General features: G+C 42.6%; 1 protein-coding gene across 1 annotated transcript in view; it reads right to left on the minus strand.

The window, feature by feature from the left end:
• Positions 1-21,347, minus strand: part of LOC128887379 (whirlin-like) — a 108,227-nt gene that overhangs the window by 19,399 nt on the left and 67,481 nt on the right. Inside the window, exons 11-12 of the mRNA XM_054143209.1 lie at positions 16,243-16,324; positions 15,945-16,055 (exon numbers count right to left, since the gene is read on the minus strand). Coding sequence (XP_053999184.1) covers positions 15,945-16,055; positions 16,243-16,324 — 193 coding nt within the window. The remainder of the gene's footprint in view (positions 1-15,944; positions 16,056-16,242; positions 16,325-21,347) is intronic.

Genomic DNA, 21,347 nt, shown 5'->3' on the forward strand with positions numbered 1-21,347 from the left:
ACGAATATTAGTATAAGTAAATTTCAGTTCAATTTCCACGTTTCTCCGTCTACTCTTTCTCTGTTTCCATAAATTGATATTCAGCTTTCACCATATTCGGTGAGAAGGACTTGAACGCAAAAGGAGCCTTTAAAGTATATTCACATTTAAACCGATGTTTCTTTTGCTGGTAGAGACTCCGAGTCAACAAAATGAAGGTAACCGTTGACTTTCTTTTTCGTGGGTTTCCAAATAAACTCTACGGTTTAAATCGCCAGCATAATTTCTATCCGGATTTACCTTGAATGGAAGTTAAAACGTTCCACGAAAAACAGAAGCCGCGTTAATTAGCGCGAATACCCGATTAGGAGGAGTCGAAAAGTTTTCCCAGAGAGAAATGGTACTCCTGGCCGAAAAACGGGCACCGTTGGTCGACTTCCTGGTAATCCTGATCGGTGAAGTGACTCATCGCGACGATTCGCAACGTGGAAAGCCACTTCGGCGCGCTGCCACCAGGAAGCAAAAAGGAGTCGTAGTTTCTCTCGGGTGAGATCGAGTCGACGCCTTCCTGCTGGACGTTTTGCTCATCAAGATTCGAGACAGCGGTGTTTTCATGGAAATGAGGATTTTTGCAGCCGTGCTCGATGGGAGAAATTAAATCGTATTGTCCGAGGAACGATGATGCTTCATCGAAATAGGAAGCGGATCGATCCGTTTGCGGAAAGCATGAGAACTCTAATCTGTGACTGCCCCGGAGGATTGACGGCGTCGTTAATATTCGTCGTAAATGTTTAACGGTATAAACTGTTCGTAAAGCCGTCTTCGTCGAGTTATTACTAGACGTTAATTCAACCGGTAGTCGCTGGACGAAAATTTTCCATCGATTGGTTCGTGTAAGATTTCTTTAAATTAGAAAGAATTCTGGCCTCGTAATAAATTTTGTTTGAATTCTCGTGTTATTCGAGTAATAGAAGTTGTTCAGATATTTTTCAGACGTACGTTATGGGCTTTCTTTTGATTTGTTTACGATGAACGTTATTCAGGAAGAAAAAAATGGTGATTATATTTGATCAAATGTCTCCTTTTACGGTTGCTATAAATATTGAGAAAAGAATGTTGCAAGCTGTCATTTATTTACATGTAACGTGATTTCCTGGGAGATAGATCATTAAGTATGTCAGCCATTATATTATTTAAAGAAGACACGCGTCAGCTGTACAATCATCCGTTATTTTTTATAAGCAATAAGGAACTAAGAGACACTGTTGGTCGTCGTTTAAAGTTCCATCATCCATGGTCCCTACACGACAATTTCCAGCGACAAGTACGCACTTAATCACGGCTGGTCGCAGCCTAAATTGCACGTATCTCTGAATCTAATAATGAGCCATAATCCAAAGTCGTAAGTTTACGCAGTAAATGCTGGCTCCATGCATCCGTCCGATCGTGACCAGTCACAACAACCTCGAAGCTTAGAAATGCAACTGTCCATCAAGTATTCCTACACGACGCAAGAATGCAAGGTGCATTTCATCGAATAATACGACAAACAAATTAATATCGCGTTTTTAATATTACCACGGACATCGTTCGAAGGATTCAAAACGCTTCAGCGTTTCAGTGTCAATGTTCCGGTGATAACCTTTTACGGTTCAAGTACGTCCGTGACGGGCATCGAAGTTTAGGCTAACAGTGACCACGGATTTCGTCTTCTTCTATAACTGAAACACTTCCTCCCAGGAATAAGGGACATGGACAAAATTACAATGCTCGATCGTATTGCCGACGTGGCCTTGGCCCCATCGTAACGCCAATGTCATTTAGGACATCGGTTGCTTGGTCTCGGAGAATTCTTTTCAAAATCTTTCTACCGGATCGAAATAAATTAAAATAAATTTCACTAGGATCCAGAGTTAAAAATCTTTCTAGTCCAGTGAAAGATTCATCTTGCCTTAAATAAAATAAATTTCACCAGGATCCAGTGGAGTTACACAGTTTGCAGTTTGGCGAAGAGCTTCATGAGAAATTTCAGGGACATAGTGTCCTACAACTCGAACATTCGATGCATTTACAACTAGGCTAACAAGACCCATTGATCGTTATAGGTATTATTCGTAGCTCTTACCCTTTCATGGCCCAAGTGTATCTATCAAAGACCTGCAAGTTTAGGCTAACATTCGCAACGAGGTTCATTGTCTTTCCTAAATGGAATGCTCGATGGCGCAGTAAAGGCTACAATGTACGATAATAATGCTAGCAGTAGCCACACTATGATGGGAACATAATGGACGGTGGCTTCTACAATTACCTATCAGTCACAGCCTCTTAAAGTTGAAGATTACCGTAGATTAATTTTATTCTCTCATATGACACGAAATCAGACACTTCGCGACGTACAGGGGCGATCTTCAATCACGTTGATTGCACCAACCTGACAACTATAATCGATCATGAGCGTTAGGGTTCTGCAGACCAGTCCCTCGGGCATATTCAGTGTTTTAGACGAACATTAACTTCGTTATATTTTCCATCCGCGATACTTTATGACAGAGCTTGTAATTTTCAATCACGTTGCTGATAGCACTGATATACAATGCTACTCCAACAGCTACCCACCATGGCCCTCATAAAATCCAAGTATACCCACGAGGCACACGCAACAACTCAGCCTAACACCGAGCCCGAGTGCTTAAATCTCTTCTAAGAGACGCGGAATTTACGACAGCGTGGTGCTTGTAATTTTCAATCGCATTGCTGATAGTATTGATATACAATGCTACCACAGTGACTCCAATAGTTGCCCGTCAATTCTGGTCTCATAAAATCCAAGCGTACCCACGAGGCACGCATAACTGTTCAACCTCGCACGCGCGCACAAGTGCTTTAAACTCTTCCAAGGGCCGCGGACTTTACGACAGTGTGGTGCTTGTAATTTTCAATCGCATCGCTGATAGTACGGATATACAATGTTATCGTCACCTGTGGACCGGCGACTCCTACACCTAACTATCAATGCTACCCTCGTAAAGTCCAAGTGTACCCCCGAGGCAGACCGAGCACTTCGGCCCAACGCTGACCACGAGTCTCCTCTCTCGCAATCCAAACACTTTACGACACCAGAAGAACGTAGCACCGCGTTGGCTCGTATCACCCGTGCCATCGATGCTCAGACAGTGTCAGACAGTGACAGTGACAGCCAGCCACCTCGTCATCTCCTTTGTCCGTCCGCCGGTTCTGTTATCATCTCGGTCTTCGCTGGAAATCGACGCGACGCTTCCACTCGTCCTGGTACACGTAACCCGTATTCGAGGATACCTGGACAACCTGGCAACGTTGTAGAACCCATTCTTCCACCTTCTGCCCCTCTCACCTGTTACCTGTCCGTCCGCCCCACCGCGGCGCACCTGGATCGCTCCTCTCCTTCTATCCGCAGCTCGAGGATCGGTCGGGCCCCGTTCGCGGACGACCAGGTAAACATAAACCCAGGCCTGGCGTACCGTCACTTCACGCTCGGTTCTTGAATCAGTCGAGGCTTTGCTGTCGAGCCGTGTGCACGGCTACCTTTCTCCTCTCGCGAACCGCGGATCCATTTGGGACACCCAGGACCATTCCGGGATATCGGCTCGAAGGATTCTCCGAGGAACGATTATAGTCCGCGTCTGGCTCGTCAGGGACTTCTCAGGTGAGTTCTTGGATTCGGAGGTGCGTCTTCGTTAGAGGATTGACGGTAGAAAACTTCCGAGGGCTTTGGTTGTTCGCGTGCGATTGCTCCAGGTGAAATCGGGAGGTTTGAGTTGATTCGAGAGGTCTTCTTGCTTGAGAAGCTTTCGAAGAAGACGAGGTAGTCGTTTTGCGACGTTTACGAATCTTGACGTTACGACTGCGATTAAGGGATCTTTGATTCTATCTGTTGGTCTTTGTTGTCTCGGAGAGTTGGTATTGAGCTATAGAGATCCGATTTGTTTCTTTCATAAACTAGAAGCAACATCGTTTGCTCTACAATTGGACATTTGTTCCACTTACGATAACCGTTATTGCTCCAGTGATCCTGTTGTCTAAGAACTCTTCGAAGATGAATCATCATAGGTAGGAACATCTCGGGGACATCTAACTGTCATTCACTTGACATTAGAGTATTTCTTGACCTCTTTCGATTTTCAATCGTCACGCAAGAAATCGTGGAAGACGTTCAAGTGTCTCAACGAGAGGTCAGCATTATCGTTTAGTTTGTTTGGTGTGTTTATAGTGCGAGCTTTGAGACTACTTTTTATTACTGTCTTTTTATTTCTTTTTTCATTACATATCCTATGTCATAGATTTTACGCTATTTTATATTTATTAGCTGACCCTAACCCAATCATGAAAAACCGAAGCGTGGTAGTCAACTTTTCTACGCACTGCTCTACCTCCGCCTCATCGTTATCGTCTTCTAGTCTTCGTCGAATCCTAATCTTCCTCTGATTCAAACACCTGTGTTAACACTGTTAACATTCCGTTCGAACATCCTCTTCCAAGCGTCGATTATCGATATCCAACGTCAGCTTATTTTATTATTACGAAACGAATCATCTAATTAACGCTGAAATAGAAAAGAATCGACGCGACTTAATTGCATTCGTTTTCGTTAATCACCCAGACAACGCGTCACGCGAATTATCGGCTGTATCGTTTTAGCGCTTCGATTGGCAATCGGCGTCGTATCGCGTTCGCGTCGATGATTATCGACGAATGGAATTCCCAGCGATATTCGATTGGCGCGGCACGTCAGGCTCGCGATCGCTGCGCGTTTCAAATTTGCTCGTACGCATGAGAACGCAACTCGCCGGTGTTTCTTTCGTCGTTCGTGCATTTCGCTATTTTTCCGCGGCGAAAACTGTACGGCAAACCAGGATACGGTTTTTCCTGGCGCTGTCGCCGTTAATCGTCGATCGTTAGAGCGGAAAATATCCTTGTCCGAGAATTTCATTGTTAGCATGTTGTTATTCTCATTGGAAATTCCGTGTACGCGATCGTTAAACGAATCGTTCGTAATTGCGTGAAAAGTTCGTACGATAATCGGACCGCAAACGTTTGCGCAAATTCATATTTTTGTAACGGGAACGCGAAGCGAAGGATCCTTTTGTTTTTAAAACGGTGTTACGCGTACTTTGATTTTTCATATTTTTTCTAATAATATTAGTGAACAGTAGCGGGTTTAAAAATGCAAGTAGCCAGCACATTATTATCGACGTTAACTTTCGCGTAAACTTGTAACAGCATTTTAACAAATTCGATATTTACTAACATTATCAAACAGAAACCGATAAGTTCTGATTAGAACCGTCCTCTCGGGACGTGATACATTTTTTATTGGTTTATGGTGCTCGTGGTATCACTGGATTAAACTATCAGCGAATCGTGTGCACGATAAGTGTCTCAACGAAAGCGAGACTCGCTGTCTTTTACTTTCGATAATTATAGTACACGTTTAAAGTTGTCTATCGTCAGAGAAGTGGCCGCGGAATCTTAATCGAAGCGATCCTAAATAATCGAAACAGAAACACGACTCCAGCATCCGGAATCTCGTTTCTAGCCACCGCCATTGTTTTCTCCATTACCTTCTTCTTCGAGTATGAAAACGAAATCGTACTTCCACGAAGAGATGATTGTTGCACAAATTAAGAGCTCATGAATGGAAGGTTTCTCTGACACACATTCGCACACGTTCTCGCCTTTGGTACTTTTTGTTTATCGATGCGTCTTACTTTCCAAACGCGAAGCATTTGTTTCTTGATCTGTGAGAACTCCGAGAAGAGCGGTATCGAATCATAAAGGTTGTAAATTTATATATACATATATCTACATTGGGTATTCGAAAAAGTTAGTGGGCTTTCTCAACCATTTGCATAATTTCATCGCATCGTTCTGCGATTGGTCGACCACAGCGTGATGCATCTTTTACATCAAAATTTTTAATAGAGCATTCTGTCCGTAAAAACCACAAATTTTTTCACAAGCCTGTGTAGCATTCTTGCCCAATCTATTTATATATGATCGATAAAGCTTCGAAACTGTTTGACCAATCAACACGAGACTCGGCACATACGTGTATTTCTTCACGAAGAATCTTTTTGTGCTATTCAATTTGTTGCAACTCGAAGGTCTCAGTTAGAAATCCCGATACTTCTTTCCACTGTTTTCTGCAATCGTTCAAGTTCTCCGCCACGGATCCATCGCGAACCGGATGTTTGTGTTTTCACACCGAACGGAACGCGCGGAATAAATGCTTGCTACCAGCTGGAACGAATAACAGCCCGCGCCACGTATCTCCGCGTTTTCCGGCAGAATGCGCTACGTATCCGCTCTGAAAAGTGTAACTCATCGAATTATTACCGGCGCACCGCTTCCGGTGAACCGTTGCCAGCGTTTTTTCCCCTATCACTTATCCGTTGCTCCTAAAAAAAAAAAAAAAAAAAAAAAAAAAATACGCGATTCCGCTCGGCACGGAGGCTCTTCGATTGGGCAACTTCAGAGACTGATGAAATCTCGGCGCAGCCGCGGAGAAATCATTAAGCCGCTCGCAACCGTTCCAGGTGCGTGCGCGTGCATCCCAAGCGCGAGTATGCACGTGCATCGACTTGTTTGCCTCTGTTTCTAATCCTATTTTCGCGTAATCTGTTGTACCGAGCCGAGGGAGTGTGTGTGTGTGAGGGAATGTGTCTCCGTTGACACCTACGTAAGTGAGAATGTAGGTGAAAACGAACTACAAATTTTATCGACTCCTTGTTTGACAGAATTTGTCGTTTTTAATTAACCCTTTGCACTCGGACGTCCCCTATGATGGGACATCGTGAGTCTAGCAAAATTTCTTAGCGGTTATGCGGAATAAATTTATGCCAGGGCACATTTTTTAAGAATGCATCTCTCCTTGAAGTTTCCTTATCGAAATTGAACGAGAACTTCGTCCTTTTCGAAGTCGGTTAAAAAATATATGAGCAGAGTAGAGTTAGGTGGAAAGGGTACGAAGTGAAGGGTTTCCTGAAAGAGGGATCGGGGTTTTGTTTTTGATAATAAAATATGCCTGTCAACGTGGCGTGGTGGATACTCTCAATTGTTTTTAATTACAAGCACGTGTACTTTATTTAAAATATACCAATCGAGCATATACATCGAATATATTAAAAAACAAAATTCTGAAGCCTCTTTTAAAAGATCCTTTATGTTTGCAGTGGTGTGAACGGTCCAAGAAAGCTATAAGAAAAAGAAACACGTTTCCAAAGTTAGACCAATGTAACGCGATTCCTGTTCGCACGTTTTGCAACGAAACGGCATAGAGTGCAAAGGGTTAAATGGTCGATAGAGTCGATATAATCTGCCACCACTGGCACGTGTAGATTAGCGAGTCAACGCTGGGCTCGTAAAGTCCAAGTGTGACTTTAAGAAACAGATAGAGGTTCCAGATGAACATTAGCTGACAGAATTCATTTCTTCTCCTAACTGTAACACCCCAAGACAGGATGAAAGTTGTAATTTGCGATCACGTAGTACCGATACTATCTAGGCTAATGGCTCCTATAACTAACGATCCAGATGAACGCTAACCACTGATTTTATTACCTGTTTCAAGAGGTATAATTCATTACTCGTGATTCTCAATCATACGATAGTATCGTAAAGCCACAAAGTCCACGTGTGTCTGCTAATCGTAACGATCCGTATCGCGAAGGGAAGTTGTACAAAATGTAGTCAGTATTAATCATCTACCTTCCCTCTTGTAGTTTGAATAACTACAAAAGAAAATCTTCCGAAAGATTCTGTAAAAAATGGGAAAAGCTAAAGTACCTCTTGATCCCCGTTTTTGCGCGTTTCGTTGTTTCAGCGAGCACGCGACCTCGCGAATTTCGCAACGATTCGCACTCCGAGCGGGCGTTCGCCGTCGTTTTCGTCTTGCCGTGTTTCCCTCGCGGTTTTCGCGTTTTACCTTGGCCGGCGCGATATTAAACGAAACCACAAAAAAAAAAAAAAAAAAAAACTGACGCGGCGGGGATCACACGAGGCAAAAATCCTGATTTCTCGATGACTTAGCCGATTCCGGAGCGACGGGAACGGTGACGTAATCGCTGACACGACAGGGAGCAATAAACAGCCGAATGATTTACAGTTGGCACAAACATCGGAACGAAGGCTGCGTTATCGATGATCGAATGGACGTTTCGCAACAGCGCGACTCGCGATTCGGAAATTTCTAAATTGTAGCGTCAAAGAACGCGAAATATGATTCTTCGACAAAATGGAGGATTCGTAATGCTGTTTAAGGTTGATCGATAAAATGTGTCGAAATATATGAGGCCTTGAGAACCAGAGTGGTCTAAGTGACATTTTGAACAAAAATTGAGTCATGGCTTAAAACTTAAAACTCATAGCTGATAGGATGTTCTATAAAACCAAAGTATGTTCAAATTTCCTCGATCGTTAACAGATGACAGCATAGAAATTAATTAAATGAAAATCATAGCCTACAACCATAATTTTGTAGACGGGCTACTCTGGTTCTATGGTTTACGACCAACTGAGTTGAGACTTGTTGACTTTGGTTCACAAAAATTCTACGTTCCTATCTTCATCGTTCTTTTCTTTTTGTATGTATCTTTATAAGAATCATTTTGGCACGTTTTGCACCAGGCCACCTAAAACGAAAAGTCGATTTGTTCCCACGTGTACGAGCTGAACGTCGACCATCGCTTCTGCCAAGATTCGCTGCGGGTTTCGACGGGAGAGAATTTGTCGAGTGACGACAACGGAGATCGTCCGATTAACGAAAACTAGCGTGCACTCGGTAGCGTTTCTGTTCGGTTCACCGCGGGTTGCCCTCTCGACTACAACTAACTGTTTATTCTGTACGGTATCCGAGCACCGAGTGTGGGAATCCATATTTTTAACCGGTTTGATCGTTTCTTATCGTCCCTCGAAACGCTCCTTTCACCGTTTAACAAAACTGCCACCGTGAAATCCGAGGCGGACACATCGATCGTGGACGTCGAATTGCAACCCGTTCGTTCGACTTCGTTTCGACGGCACTAAGTGGATGGGAAATACAATAATTGTGACGCGAGTGACTTTGGAAGAATTTTTTTGAGGAATTTTTATTTTATTTAATTAATTTTATGAGTCGTTAATTTACTATATATTAGATATGGAACTTCTACCACGTATTTATAAAGAGAACTTATTAGTTGTATAACCACTTATAGTTGTAAAACTAAATGTCAAAGGAAGCTGCGTATTTCATTCCTATGAAACTGTTTAAACTGGAATTATAAACATTTCAATGCGAAGATAGAGAATTCATTTCTGTAGCCAATAGTTTTTCTTTTCTACGTGATTCTCTTACATAGGATTCGTTGAGTCTTCTGGTCATTTGAGATTCCACACAGGCTTCGAATAATGATGAAATCGAATATGTTCACTCTCAGGTGCGTCTTAACGTAATACACTCGGCAAACAGCGTTTCCTGCTCGAATATCATTGCATCTACATCGGGTCGTCTCGGTTTCCTCGATTTTCCAGTCCCAGCGATGGAACGTATTTCCAGAAGGATAATAATACGTCGGAATGGCGTCGTTTTCTATGGAGACCCAGAAAACCAGAGCTTTCCGTAGCTCAGCTTGCGATACTATCGACACATCATTCCCGTCCTACGGTCCTTGGAAGACCGGACGTAAACAAGATCATAAAACCTTGCCAGATCGAATCGTTCCCCGAACTCAAACGCGACTTGGAGCTCGGCTGGGAGCCACCATTTTCAACGGATGTTTATTACGTCTGCTCGATACTTAACAAATTCTTCGGTACTATATTCAATTTCACTATATTCAATTTATATTTAAATCTTGGGATAATTAACCCTTTGGACTCGAGGGCTTTTTTTCTAGTATCTATCAGCAACTCGAGATGTTTCTTAGCATTCTATTGCCATGAATTCTAAGCTATCCAGATTTGAGAATAAGGTCACCTTTACCTCACCGACAATCATTCTATCGACACTTCGAGCTCCACAGAATTTAAACCCAAAGAAACATTAGATATCGTAGATTTGCTGCGTGAAACTTAATGGGTCCTCTCGAGTCCAAAGGGTTAATATGTAACTCAAGCTTGGTCGAACTCGTCAATTTTTAACATTTTTTTTATAGAAGTCACAGAACATCGAGAAGTAAGATCCACGTGTTCCTTTGCGTTCAATTTACAGTGGTTTAATATTTTTCCAAACAATTAATTTACCACGCGGCTGTTAGCTGATCGCAAAGGTTTAATTGCATCGTCGTCGTAATAGATTCTTTCTTGCGAAGCAACAGTCGGGTTTCCTTTCGCGGTCCGACGTTTAAGTAAATTAAATTACGATTCGAGGAATCGAAGGGTGGTCAGGCGAGATTGATGGCGGTGAACGAACTTTGAACTTCCTGCGGAACGGGGACACATTTAATGATCGCAGTCTCTCGAACATTCGCCAATCGAATTCATTTCGACGTTTCTCTAATTTCGAGATCGTGCAAGCTGTAACAATTGTCTTTGCTTTGTGCGACGTAGAATAGAATATTTTTTTTTTATCTTGCAAGAAGAAAAAATTAACGAAGTATCGAAGAAAATTCGACGAATTCGTCGAGTGTTAACGACCCCGTACCGGTCTGTAACTTTCTAATTGCAATGGAGAGGTCTTCTGCGACATCGTTCGGATCGCACTTTGACTCGAAGGAACTGGAAAATTCCTTCTGCCCGTTCGGGAGTTGACGCGACCCAGTAACGACAACGAGCGACGCACGGCGTCTGATTTTCCGATTAAGATTCGGATCAGGCTGCTGGAACGTCCAGCCTATGTGGCCCAGTGACATTCTTCTCTTTTTTTGTCACGTATGTTGCCTGACCCATTGCCCTCGACTGCCAATGACAACGACGTCGCCGTTCGTTCTTTATTGCATTACACCGAGAACGGAAAAAAGTGTCGCTCGTGTTTACGCGATTAGGGGAATTAAACAGGCCAACGGCCAATTAACAGGATCAATTTTCGTCAGTTTTAATAATAGTTAAATAAATCTCGTTAAGATAAATCTCGTTTATGGTAAGATAAAACGAGAATTGAAATTATTAGCGAAAGTTTAGTTTGCCTGGTATACATTCCATTTTTAAAGTCGGCTCGCGCGCAAAATTTATACTGCGCGTTCGTCGAACGCGAAGAGGTTGGCGAGCCTGCCAAGAAAAAATCAACAAACAGAAGATAAACAGTTTGCGGAGAGTACGGAGAGACAGTAAGAGCCAAATCAACAAGAAGGTCGGTTACTGGTTGCCCTCAGGAGTAATTAACTAATTTAACTAATTCCTGAACCGCGAGCTTAGGAAAGGTTAAGAAACCCACGGCCTACCGGAGTCAACAAGCTCTCTTCCCCCTCCTACCTGTATCACGGTCACGTCCTAACGGAGCCTGATTAAGAGGAATCGTCCGTCCGGTTTTGTTTCAGGCCGACCGAAAAAGGAGAACCATGGAGTCCTGGCTATGCGACGTGCAACGCGTGAGAATCCCACGGCCGAAATTCGGCACCGGGAACTCCATCAGACGGTCCAATTCCACGGTGCAGCACGTGCGACCGGAAATTCACCTGAGGCAGAACCAGGACGTGGCGAAGGCCACGGAGGAGCTGCGACAAGCGTTCCAGGACAAGCTCTGACCGGCTAATCGTCGACAAGGGGCACCGTAATTCATCGAGCAATCACAACCCTCGAGGATCCTCGTCACGGGGACCCCGTCGTCGTCGAGTGTCCCTTTCCGTGATTCGATGGCGAATCGTTTCGCCTTTTCGTTAGTCTACACCCTCGCCCCCCTCCCCCTCGCCGCGACTCGAAGACAGAGTCGACGATCGTTTTAGGAAACGGACGACGGAGTTTGTTTGGCTGGAGATTGGATCGATTTTAGGGTGCGTTGGTTTTACACGAGAGCTTTAATGGGAGGTATTCTGGGCCAGCTTGGACCAGCAGTTCGATTCTTTTCGGGGCTTATTTTCTCGATGGGAGTCTCCTGTCTTAAGAAGGGGCTGTTAAAGTGTAAGTTGATCGAAGAATTTGAAGAATTAGTGGACCTGTGCAAGTTCCCGATAACAAGATACTAGTAACGTCTTAAAAAGGGATTTACATAACATGAGTTAATCGAAGAATTAGTGGACTCGTACAAGTTGCCAATAATAAAATAGTAGTAATATCTTAATAAGGGATTTTTAAAACATGAATTCATCAAAGAATTAGTGGACTTGTATTCCGTTAACTAAATACTAGTAACACCTTAAAAAGGGATTTCGAAATCACGAGTCCATCATAGAACTATTTGACTCGTACAAGTTGCCAACGAGAAGAAAGTAGTAACGTCTCTAGGAACATCGTGACTCACCCTCGCGAAAGTATGAGCTCCCGCAAACTATTTTCCCCGCTCACATTTAAATGTACAAACGAGTAGATCGTAAAGTAAGCGTAAGACTTGTACTCATTCCTTTATTAGAAACATCGTTTTATTAAATGAAAAATAACGTGCAATTTTTTCGTAGTAAATTCTCGTAGCTCGTACCGCAATATCAGGAAGAGTACAATAAAATCTGAAAACAAGCCTAGAAAACAAGCCTAATTCACCCGCAGATACGTGCACACGAAACGTTCTCTGAAGGTACGACGGAGTAGATTAAGTTTTAGTTGACAAGCTACCATTCTACGTAAGTTATTTATGGAAAAGAAATTGAATTAGTTACTTGGACGCAATATTGGACATTGTATATGTACATACGGATCTGAAAACGATTGTATATAAACTCTGAGCATGTTTATTTACTCGAGTATGGTAATTCCACAGCGAAGAAAAAACAATAAAATCCGTGGTAAATTATAACACACAGATTGTGCTTTTCCTCGAAGAATCAGCCCTTCCCAGTTTGTTCTGCGATTTCCAGGGTCGTTTTTATTGGTCGCGGGATTCACCGAGAGGCGCTTGAGCGTCTTTCGTGGAAGGAAAAACGAAGACCGAGGGTGGCCTTTCCTCAATCTCAGCCTCTTCTCCAAGGATATCAAGAACTCTCGCGCTCGGTCGACGATCTCCCCCCCTCAAGGCCAGCAAAAGTCCATCGACGCTAACCACCGTGGAAATAGAGACGTTCCGCGGCACGAACGGTCCGTCCGTTATCCGCTGCACCATGATCGATCGCGCGTCGATAATTAATTCAGGCCCGAAGAACACCTTCCTTCTGCTGGTTCTGGATCACCGAGAGACGCGCGCGCTTGTACGAGTGATATACGCGGGACGGCGAGCGCGGATCGACATGGCGTGATCAACGTCCGTAAATCGAGCTCGTTTCGGAATGGACCCGTGAGAAGATACACCGATCGCTCTGGATCATCGTCCTTACAGGAACGAGTTCTCGCGAGATATCGGGACGTACGCTCGAGACGTGACCGTACTTGAATGATTTATCGAGGTTACCGACGATATTCTCGCGTTTACGAATAACAAATAAATTAACAAGCAACAAATAAATTAACCAAGGGATCCAAACCAACAATCGAAACGTATAATATAGAACAAAGTCCTTTTTCGAAATTGTTTCGTTTCTGCAACCAAAGGAGGATCGCGACGATTTTGTAATAATAATAATAATAATAAAAATTTTAAACGAAGATCTAGAGTACAAGATCATCTCCAAACACAATAAAGTAACGCAGCAAGCGAGGAGAAATAAATCCATTGATTACAGCAGTAATTGTTTAACCCAGTAATAAAGTCGAGCAAGGACGTTATTCCCAGAACGTTCGATATTTTGTAATTAAGAGACGATACGTGTTATCGGCTGTCGCGTTTATCGATAATTGAGAATTAAGAAAATAATACTAGGTATTATTTTGCGGTAACTCTCTTTATCGGATTACCGGAGAATTTTATTCTAAAATTTATAAGAAATTATTGTATACGCTGTGAGGATCGAGTGAAATTATATTCGAGGGACTAGTCTCGGGCGATCGGAGAATCGAAAGCGTCGCAAGCCGATGATATCGACGAGCGCGGAACTTAGAGCTTCTAATCAAGGCGCCGCGTCTTGTATTCCAAAGCAATCGCGACCTGGTGACTAATTAGGGTGGCTCGTTACACGTAACTGTTCCTTAATTGGTCGATTCTTGCGGGACAACGATCGAGTTAACGGTATCGTGTTCATTTAAATGCCACGGTTCATTGGCTCCGATCAATCCCATTATCTTCCGCGGAACGGAAAACTATCCTAACAAAAGGAATCGATAATGCGAATTAGAGGCACAGAAGCTGCGTGAGCTGGCAACGATAGTAGAACGCTGACAACAGAGATACGAAGGATGCACGACTAGGATGAAAGAGGAATTAGAAATACCTGCGACCATTGTGTTTTGTTCTGGCGAGGATAAACGTTTTAATTAGGGATTTGAAAACAATTTTAATCTATATTATTATATTGATTATATTATAGATAATCCTTTCTCTTCACGAAGATTTTTTACGTAATTTGTATCGTTCAAAAATCGAGAGATCTGCACTTCTTAAATCGTAGTAGTAGTAAAATTAGCGATCAGCTGCCTTATTAACGTGTAACATATCCACGAGTTTCGCTATTATTTTTGTTAACTACTCCGGTCATGAAATATGAATAGTCCCAGAGAAACTTCTGTATTATCTCAATTATACATTTGTTCTGCTCCCATACGCGTAACGCACGTGCATTGCCTTTCCCTTCTTTCGATACGAGGATTAGCCAGTCAAATTGCTCCAAAGGAAAGTCATCATTGGGAATTAATTCCAAGAAAACCAATGCCAAGCCTTGACTTTTTCTTTCACACAATGTTTACCCTAAAGATCGAGAACAGATTTTGATGTTTTATTTGTACGAACCAGGTGAATTGTTTATCGTAGTTCCTGGTTTAAAAGGAAAGAGGAAAACTCACGCTGAACTGTTCAACTCGTCGAAACTGTTGCGATATTTGTTAATTTGTGTCGATTAGTAATTTAATACTGTCTTGTTTCCCTATTTCTATCTGTATTTTTTGTTTTATTATCCTGCATCAATCTATTTTATACGTTTCTGCTTCTTCCTTTATTTGTTAGTATTTTTCCCCGTTAATTAAACAGCACTCTCCCCCGTAGCACGTTTCACGTTACAATCCGAGTGGACACTATAATCAAATGAAAATCCCGTGCCGTCTACAGACTTTCAAGTTCGAGAAATTTAATTGTACTCGGTTCGAGCTTCGAGAAATTTAATTACTCGCCGTTTGAAGTTATGAATTCAATTTTGCACGGTGGAAAGTCCGGAAAATTTTTCTAACGCTGCGCTTAAACTTTTCCATTCGACACATAACCAATCCCTCTATCTCTATTGACCACGTTTGTCTAAATTAAATCGTAGGCTTAACGTTTCCAAATAAATAAAATATATGAATACATACACACATAAACTTTACGCATTTATATATTTATAATGAAAAATTTATACGGAGACATCGAACCTATCATTTGTTTAGGACAAATTTCTTCAATAAAAATAGAGGGTACTTATGGGACTGACCCGAATGAGACTGTATACCGAATGTCGACACATTTCCACGAACGGTGAGCTTAACTAATTCGAGATTCGAGAATCAGGTCACCTTTGCCTCATCGACGATCATTTTTTTGACACTTCGAGTTCCAAAGAAATGAAATCCGAACGAACGTGTTATCGCTGATTGATTTGCTGCGTCGAACCTAGTAGTGGCACCTCTCGAGTGTAAAGAGTTAAAACAGCCAATCGCTTTCCTTATCGTAGCCTCAACCGAACGGTTCGGTCGAGATGCCGAGCACGAGAATTCCCGAAATGGTCAATTCCGTCTGGGTCGATACGAGACTTTTTTTCCCAAAGAAACAGGGGATGTCCCAAAGGGATATAGGTAGATCGACTCACCAGATTGTCAGGATGAAGATGGTGATGGCCGTAGTCCCTAGGGTTGCCGCGCGAGCCGCCGGGAGAGCTGTGTCTGCGGCCTCGGCCGTTCTCCAGGTCGTCCTCGTAGTCCTGGAAAAGAAATCGATAAAGATCCCTTTTACCGCGTTCACGTGTCACCGAAGGAATCGACGGGAACTCTCTCTCTCTCTCTCTGGCTAGTGACACAATGCTTCGCCTAAGAGCCGAAGGATTTCGTCCGAGGGCATCGAGGCGCCCGGGTCGGCGCGAAAGAGGTGTCTCGAACGATTTTCTGTACCTGGTTGTCGCACTCGTCGTCGTTGGAGAGGGCGAGGTCGGAGGTCGTCACCTGATGCTGCTGTGCCCTCCTGCAGCCCGCTCTGGAATTGCCAAAATTTAGATTTGAGAACCACCCGGCCTGCCGAGACCGTCGTGTCTCGCGACGAATCCTCTAGATCTAACGATGCCGTGCATCCCAAGTGCCTTGGAGGAAATCGTGCCAGATCTACGCACGTCTACCACCTCGGCTGTACTTCGACAGCCGAATCGTTTCGATCGTTTTATCAGTCTCGCGCAGGCGAGACCCTTTGTTCGACGTTTCGACTTCCGGCTTGGAATTTACTCGAGGATAGAGCAGGAATTTTATTCGGTATGGATAATTGCGATTAGGTAAGGTGGTTTAATCCTTGGTTTGATCCTTTCGGATCTGAATTATTTTTTCCTCTCGTGCTAACGTAATTTAATTTTTAAAGTTTACTAGGACTAAAATTAGCGTGAAGAAATAAAAAAGAAATCCTAATAGTGTGGTAAATCGTAAATAGTTCGAGGAAAATCTGTTCTTTCTCCGTGCGCACTAATAAGGACATTCGATATTCACAATAAGGACATTAGACTCGATTGTGAACGCCAGGTCTGGAAGGGTTGAGAGTGTCCCAAAAGTTTCTTTCGTAATTTGCACTCAATTATTTTGTGCGGTAGCGTTTATATAAATAGACTATCTAATTCCTTAGATGTTGATGTTGTAACAGTAATGGAGCAAAATATTGTGTATGTATTACTTATTAATAAAACGAAAGAAACTTTTAGGACAACCTAATAGTTTAGAAAATGTTTCATTGTGCCAGCGGCGAATAATTTGCGTATGGAACGTGACGTCAAAGGTATAGTTTAGGTGTTAATTGCCCTCGTAGTATATAGGAGCCTAACAGACTACTAGCTACCGATTCGTAATTGTACTTAACCTTGAAAATGACTTAAAACAGGATGTCGAAACGTTGAATTCACTAAACGAAGGATCTTGCTTGAGCGAAATCGATAAATAACTAGCTTCCTTATTCCACGAGATTTTCACTGTAGTTTCTTACGCGAAATCATCCCTTTAAGCTTAGCGTCGATCAGGTTTGCCACCAGTGAGCGCGAAAAGTCGTTGACTAAATATTTCAGGGGATTATTGATCAGCTCATCGAAATAAACTGGTTCCACTAGGTGAAATAAGTGGAGCGAAATAAAATAATTAATTTTTCCGAATTGATCGAACATTCATAATGTATACAACAACGCTAGTGTTCGTTTAAATATTAATAACAATCTGTTTTTTTTTTTTCTTAAATTCAACCGTTCGCGTGAAGCGCTCCTAAAAATTCACAATTATATTCGCACGATATCCAATTAAAATTTAATCTCTGAATGATTGTATCGGGGTTCTCATGCCCAAGGAAAGTAGTTTCTTTTTCAGGAAGTGACCTTTCTTTCCCCTTTGCGACAGCGACTTCTACGCGAACGACTCGTGGAAGATCCATAGATCGATACAACGAAACGCGATTACTTTCTGGGCTTACCCGGTGAAGTCGGAGAGCCGTATGGAACACATACGAGCCAGAGTAGCAACAAACGAAGACTGAGGGGGTTATTTATATGTTTGGCATCGATTATTTAATGAGCACCACGTATGCCAGCCATGGACGAACGTATACCGCGACGGGATGCTCATAAGTCGCGCACGCGGCCCGAATCTATTTCCGTTTGCCCTTCGTAGGAGTTTAAGAGTCGCACGTGTGCCATCGATCAATCGAAAACTCGAGAACTCGAGCAATTTTTCCGTTGGACATTCGAGGTCTCGATCGACTCCTCTTAACATTCGAAGAAGATCAACGTACGCAATATGTTTAATATATTTTTATTTTTATTTTCCTACAGAGATTAATCATTATCTTGACCTTTGGTCACTTCTTAAATTCTGAATGGTTTAGAAATTTTATAGCAAAGATTTTCAATCGATACGTTCACGGAAAAGAATAAAAATAGTTTTTTTTTTATAAACCAATCAATTTTACGTACACTGAACCACTAAATATTTAATTTTGCATTTAACGTATTTTTATTTAATTTAACTTTAATCGTTTCGATGTAAAGGTCTCGCAGTACAAAATTTCGCTTGATCGGATCGACACCGGCTCGCTTTGTGAACAAAAGGCGGAAGATTAGGCGAAGATCTAATTGTCGTTCCCGCGACAAACGCGCACAGAGACCCTTTTCAGGGTACGTTTCGTTCGCGAAACGATTACCGTGGTACTGTTAACTCGCTCACTCGGGACTCATTTGTTTCATTCTGTTACCTGGGATACGACCCAGCGTCGGAACATCGTAGAAGGAAATTTTCAAGGGCTGCTGGCGCATCCTATAGGCGTGCATTTTGCCGCATGAGCTCCGTTATTGGACTGCAGTGGGAGGATTTTGGGAAATTCGCTCCGGGAACCTGTCACGACGTTGCACGACTTGTCTGTCACCTCTGCCACCCTTCAAACATCGTCGAAATAGTATCGAACGAAAGTAACGCCACTGTCGCGACGGTTTGCAGACGTATCGCTGGTGGAAAACAGTAGGAAGAGAAAATAAAAAAGAAATTGGATCGATATGTTAGTTATAAAATTTGAGAATGACGTCTGGAAGGCGCAGGACAGTGTTTTGAAAAAATAATTGCAGAAAAAGTGAGATAATTAAATCACAGAATTCTGTCGATATCAAAGGAACAATTTACGAGGATAACATTTAACACCGAAAGAAAATTAAGATAAAGGGAAAATTAATGAAGAATTTTCCTGTGATCAGCGAAACAGTTTTCCAATCTCGAACTGAGACCTTTTAAATAAGAATTAAAAATAAATCCCTAGAAATAGTGGATTTCACAAAACAAATGAAATAATAGAGATACTGTAAAATACCGTAATATACTGTAAAATAATTGAAGCGATTGATATCACCTATCGCATGCTACTTGAATAATAACCGAGCGTTATTAATATTAATAATCGCACCGACCGTATTCAACCAGAACGTAAAATACGATAGATGGCTCCAATAATAGCTGTTTGTTAAAAATTTATCGCCGCGCGTGACGCAATGTTCGCCGATTTCGTTTCATTAGACGTCGTACGAGTTTTGATTTAAACTGCAAAATTTGGGGATAGTCGTACGAAAGCTTCTCCAAATAAAGCGAAGGTAATCGAATTCGGATAAACGAAAGAATAATATCCTACAGTTGACGAACACCGAAAATAACCGAGAATATTAATAAGGAAACACGATGCAAATTATGCACATGATTATGCACATTTATTTGTGTACAGTGGAAATTTTCTGTCGCGCCACCCTTGTTAAGGGATGATATATTATCCTCGGGGAAAGATTAATTTGCAGCCGACCGCGAACCAGGTTTACGAAAAACCGTAGGGAAAGGGGGAAATCAATCGATCCGAACAATAACCGTCTAGATATGAAAATCTGAATATCCTGTTGAACGATCAATAAAAGGGTTAACATTTATCGGGGGTCTAATCCCCCGGCTGGTAATCCGATACCGTTTGAAAACCGATATCGCTCCAGTCGAAATATGCAAATTCCATTTTCCTGTGTTTTCGATTCGCGGAGGCACGAACTGTCTATATTTTCCTCGCGCGCCGTCGGGATATCGATTCGAGCGAAATTTGCTTGCGCCCAATTCCGCGGAGCGACACGTATACTCGCCAAGTGTCCGGAGCCTGTCTATCAGTCTTCGTGTACTCGCGGACGTTCCTGTTCGATGATATCTCGATATACGGTCCCGGGAGCTAACCGTGAACGACGGGCGAGATACTCGTCGAGATGGAAATTCAAAACAACTTTTCATGTCACGACGTGTACGTCAATTTTTTGGTAAATCAGAATGAGAATGGGTTCGATATATCTTCGTTAACCCAATTAGGTTCCAATAACGAGTGAAATATAAACAACCCTTCGTTCTCGACGTGGACCTATTTTCGGGGGGTAAATTAGAAAATAAACAATTATCGATATAATCGGAAATCAAACATAACGTCACCGTCCAAGAACATATCGAAAGTGGGAAAATCCAGGCACCTTCTGATCCGATTTAATTCGATCCCAGGGGCCTCTGAACGTCTTCAAAAAATAAAAAAAAAAAATTCCTTCCCCGTCCTAAATTAATCGGCTGATCCATAAAACTGACCAGCGATACACCCTGCGCGCACCCACGCGAATCGACCACCACCGCCCACGCGTGGACACAAGGACGCGGTGTTTTCACACGTACGTGCTGCTATTTACCTCCCCCGCACTCTCTGCACGCTCGTGTACTTTCTTGCCGCCGGCCGCGAGGGGTGTCGAAGGGGCTGCGTGGAGGGATAGATACCAAAGTCAGATCAGGCCTTCTAGGAAATGAAATATCGATGTACCTCTTATATCCGACACGGAAACGCCATTACCAGTTAACCCGGCGAGCTTGGAATCGCGCGGTACACCTTTTTTTCTCCCCCTAGCAGTCGAACTCGCTGATCAATTAAGGATGAACATCGGCTTCTCCGTCCCTGCCCTCCGGAAGTCGAGGAATCCGGCTACGAATCGTAGAGGAAGTATATCGAAAGAATACCGGAGCGAGGTGATCTTTGTTGGGGAAACGAAGGGAGTGTTTGGAGATGTTTCGATAGGGGATGGTCGATGTTCTATCGAGTGTTTTGAAAGATCGAGGTAGAATTTTCATTTTAATATAGTCCGAGGTTTATGGATTTATTTAGACAGTCTACGTTCAGCGTTGATTGATTTTTGGAGTCGTAGAAGCTCATTTTGCAAGTATGAGTATTATAGAATATCGTATAGTTTGAACCAGAACAGCTAATCTATTTAATTAATGGACATTTCGACCATTTAATTTACACCCTCTCGGTATAAAAATTGAAAGTTTGAGGAGTCGTTTGAAAATAGTCAAACAAGAGAAATCGGTTCGATTCGAGGCAAATCGTTGTTTACGTCTTCGGAAACACTCGACGAAATTGAATTACTTATCGAGCGCCGTTCGCAAACTTGCTCGTTCTTGGAGGCAAACCTGAACGCTCGACTCTCTGGAACGAA

This window comes from Hylaeus anthracinus, unplaced genomic scaffold, assembly GCF_026225885.1.
Source record: "Hylaeus anthracinus isolate JK02 unplaced genomic scaffold, UHH_iyHylAnth1.0_haploid 11985, whole genome shotgun sequence".
Classification (NCBI taxonomy): Eukaryota; Metazoa; Arthropoda; class Insecta; order Hymenoptera; family Colletidae; genus Hylaeus; species Hylaeus anthracinus.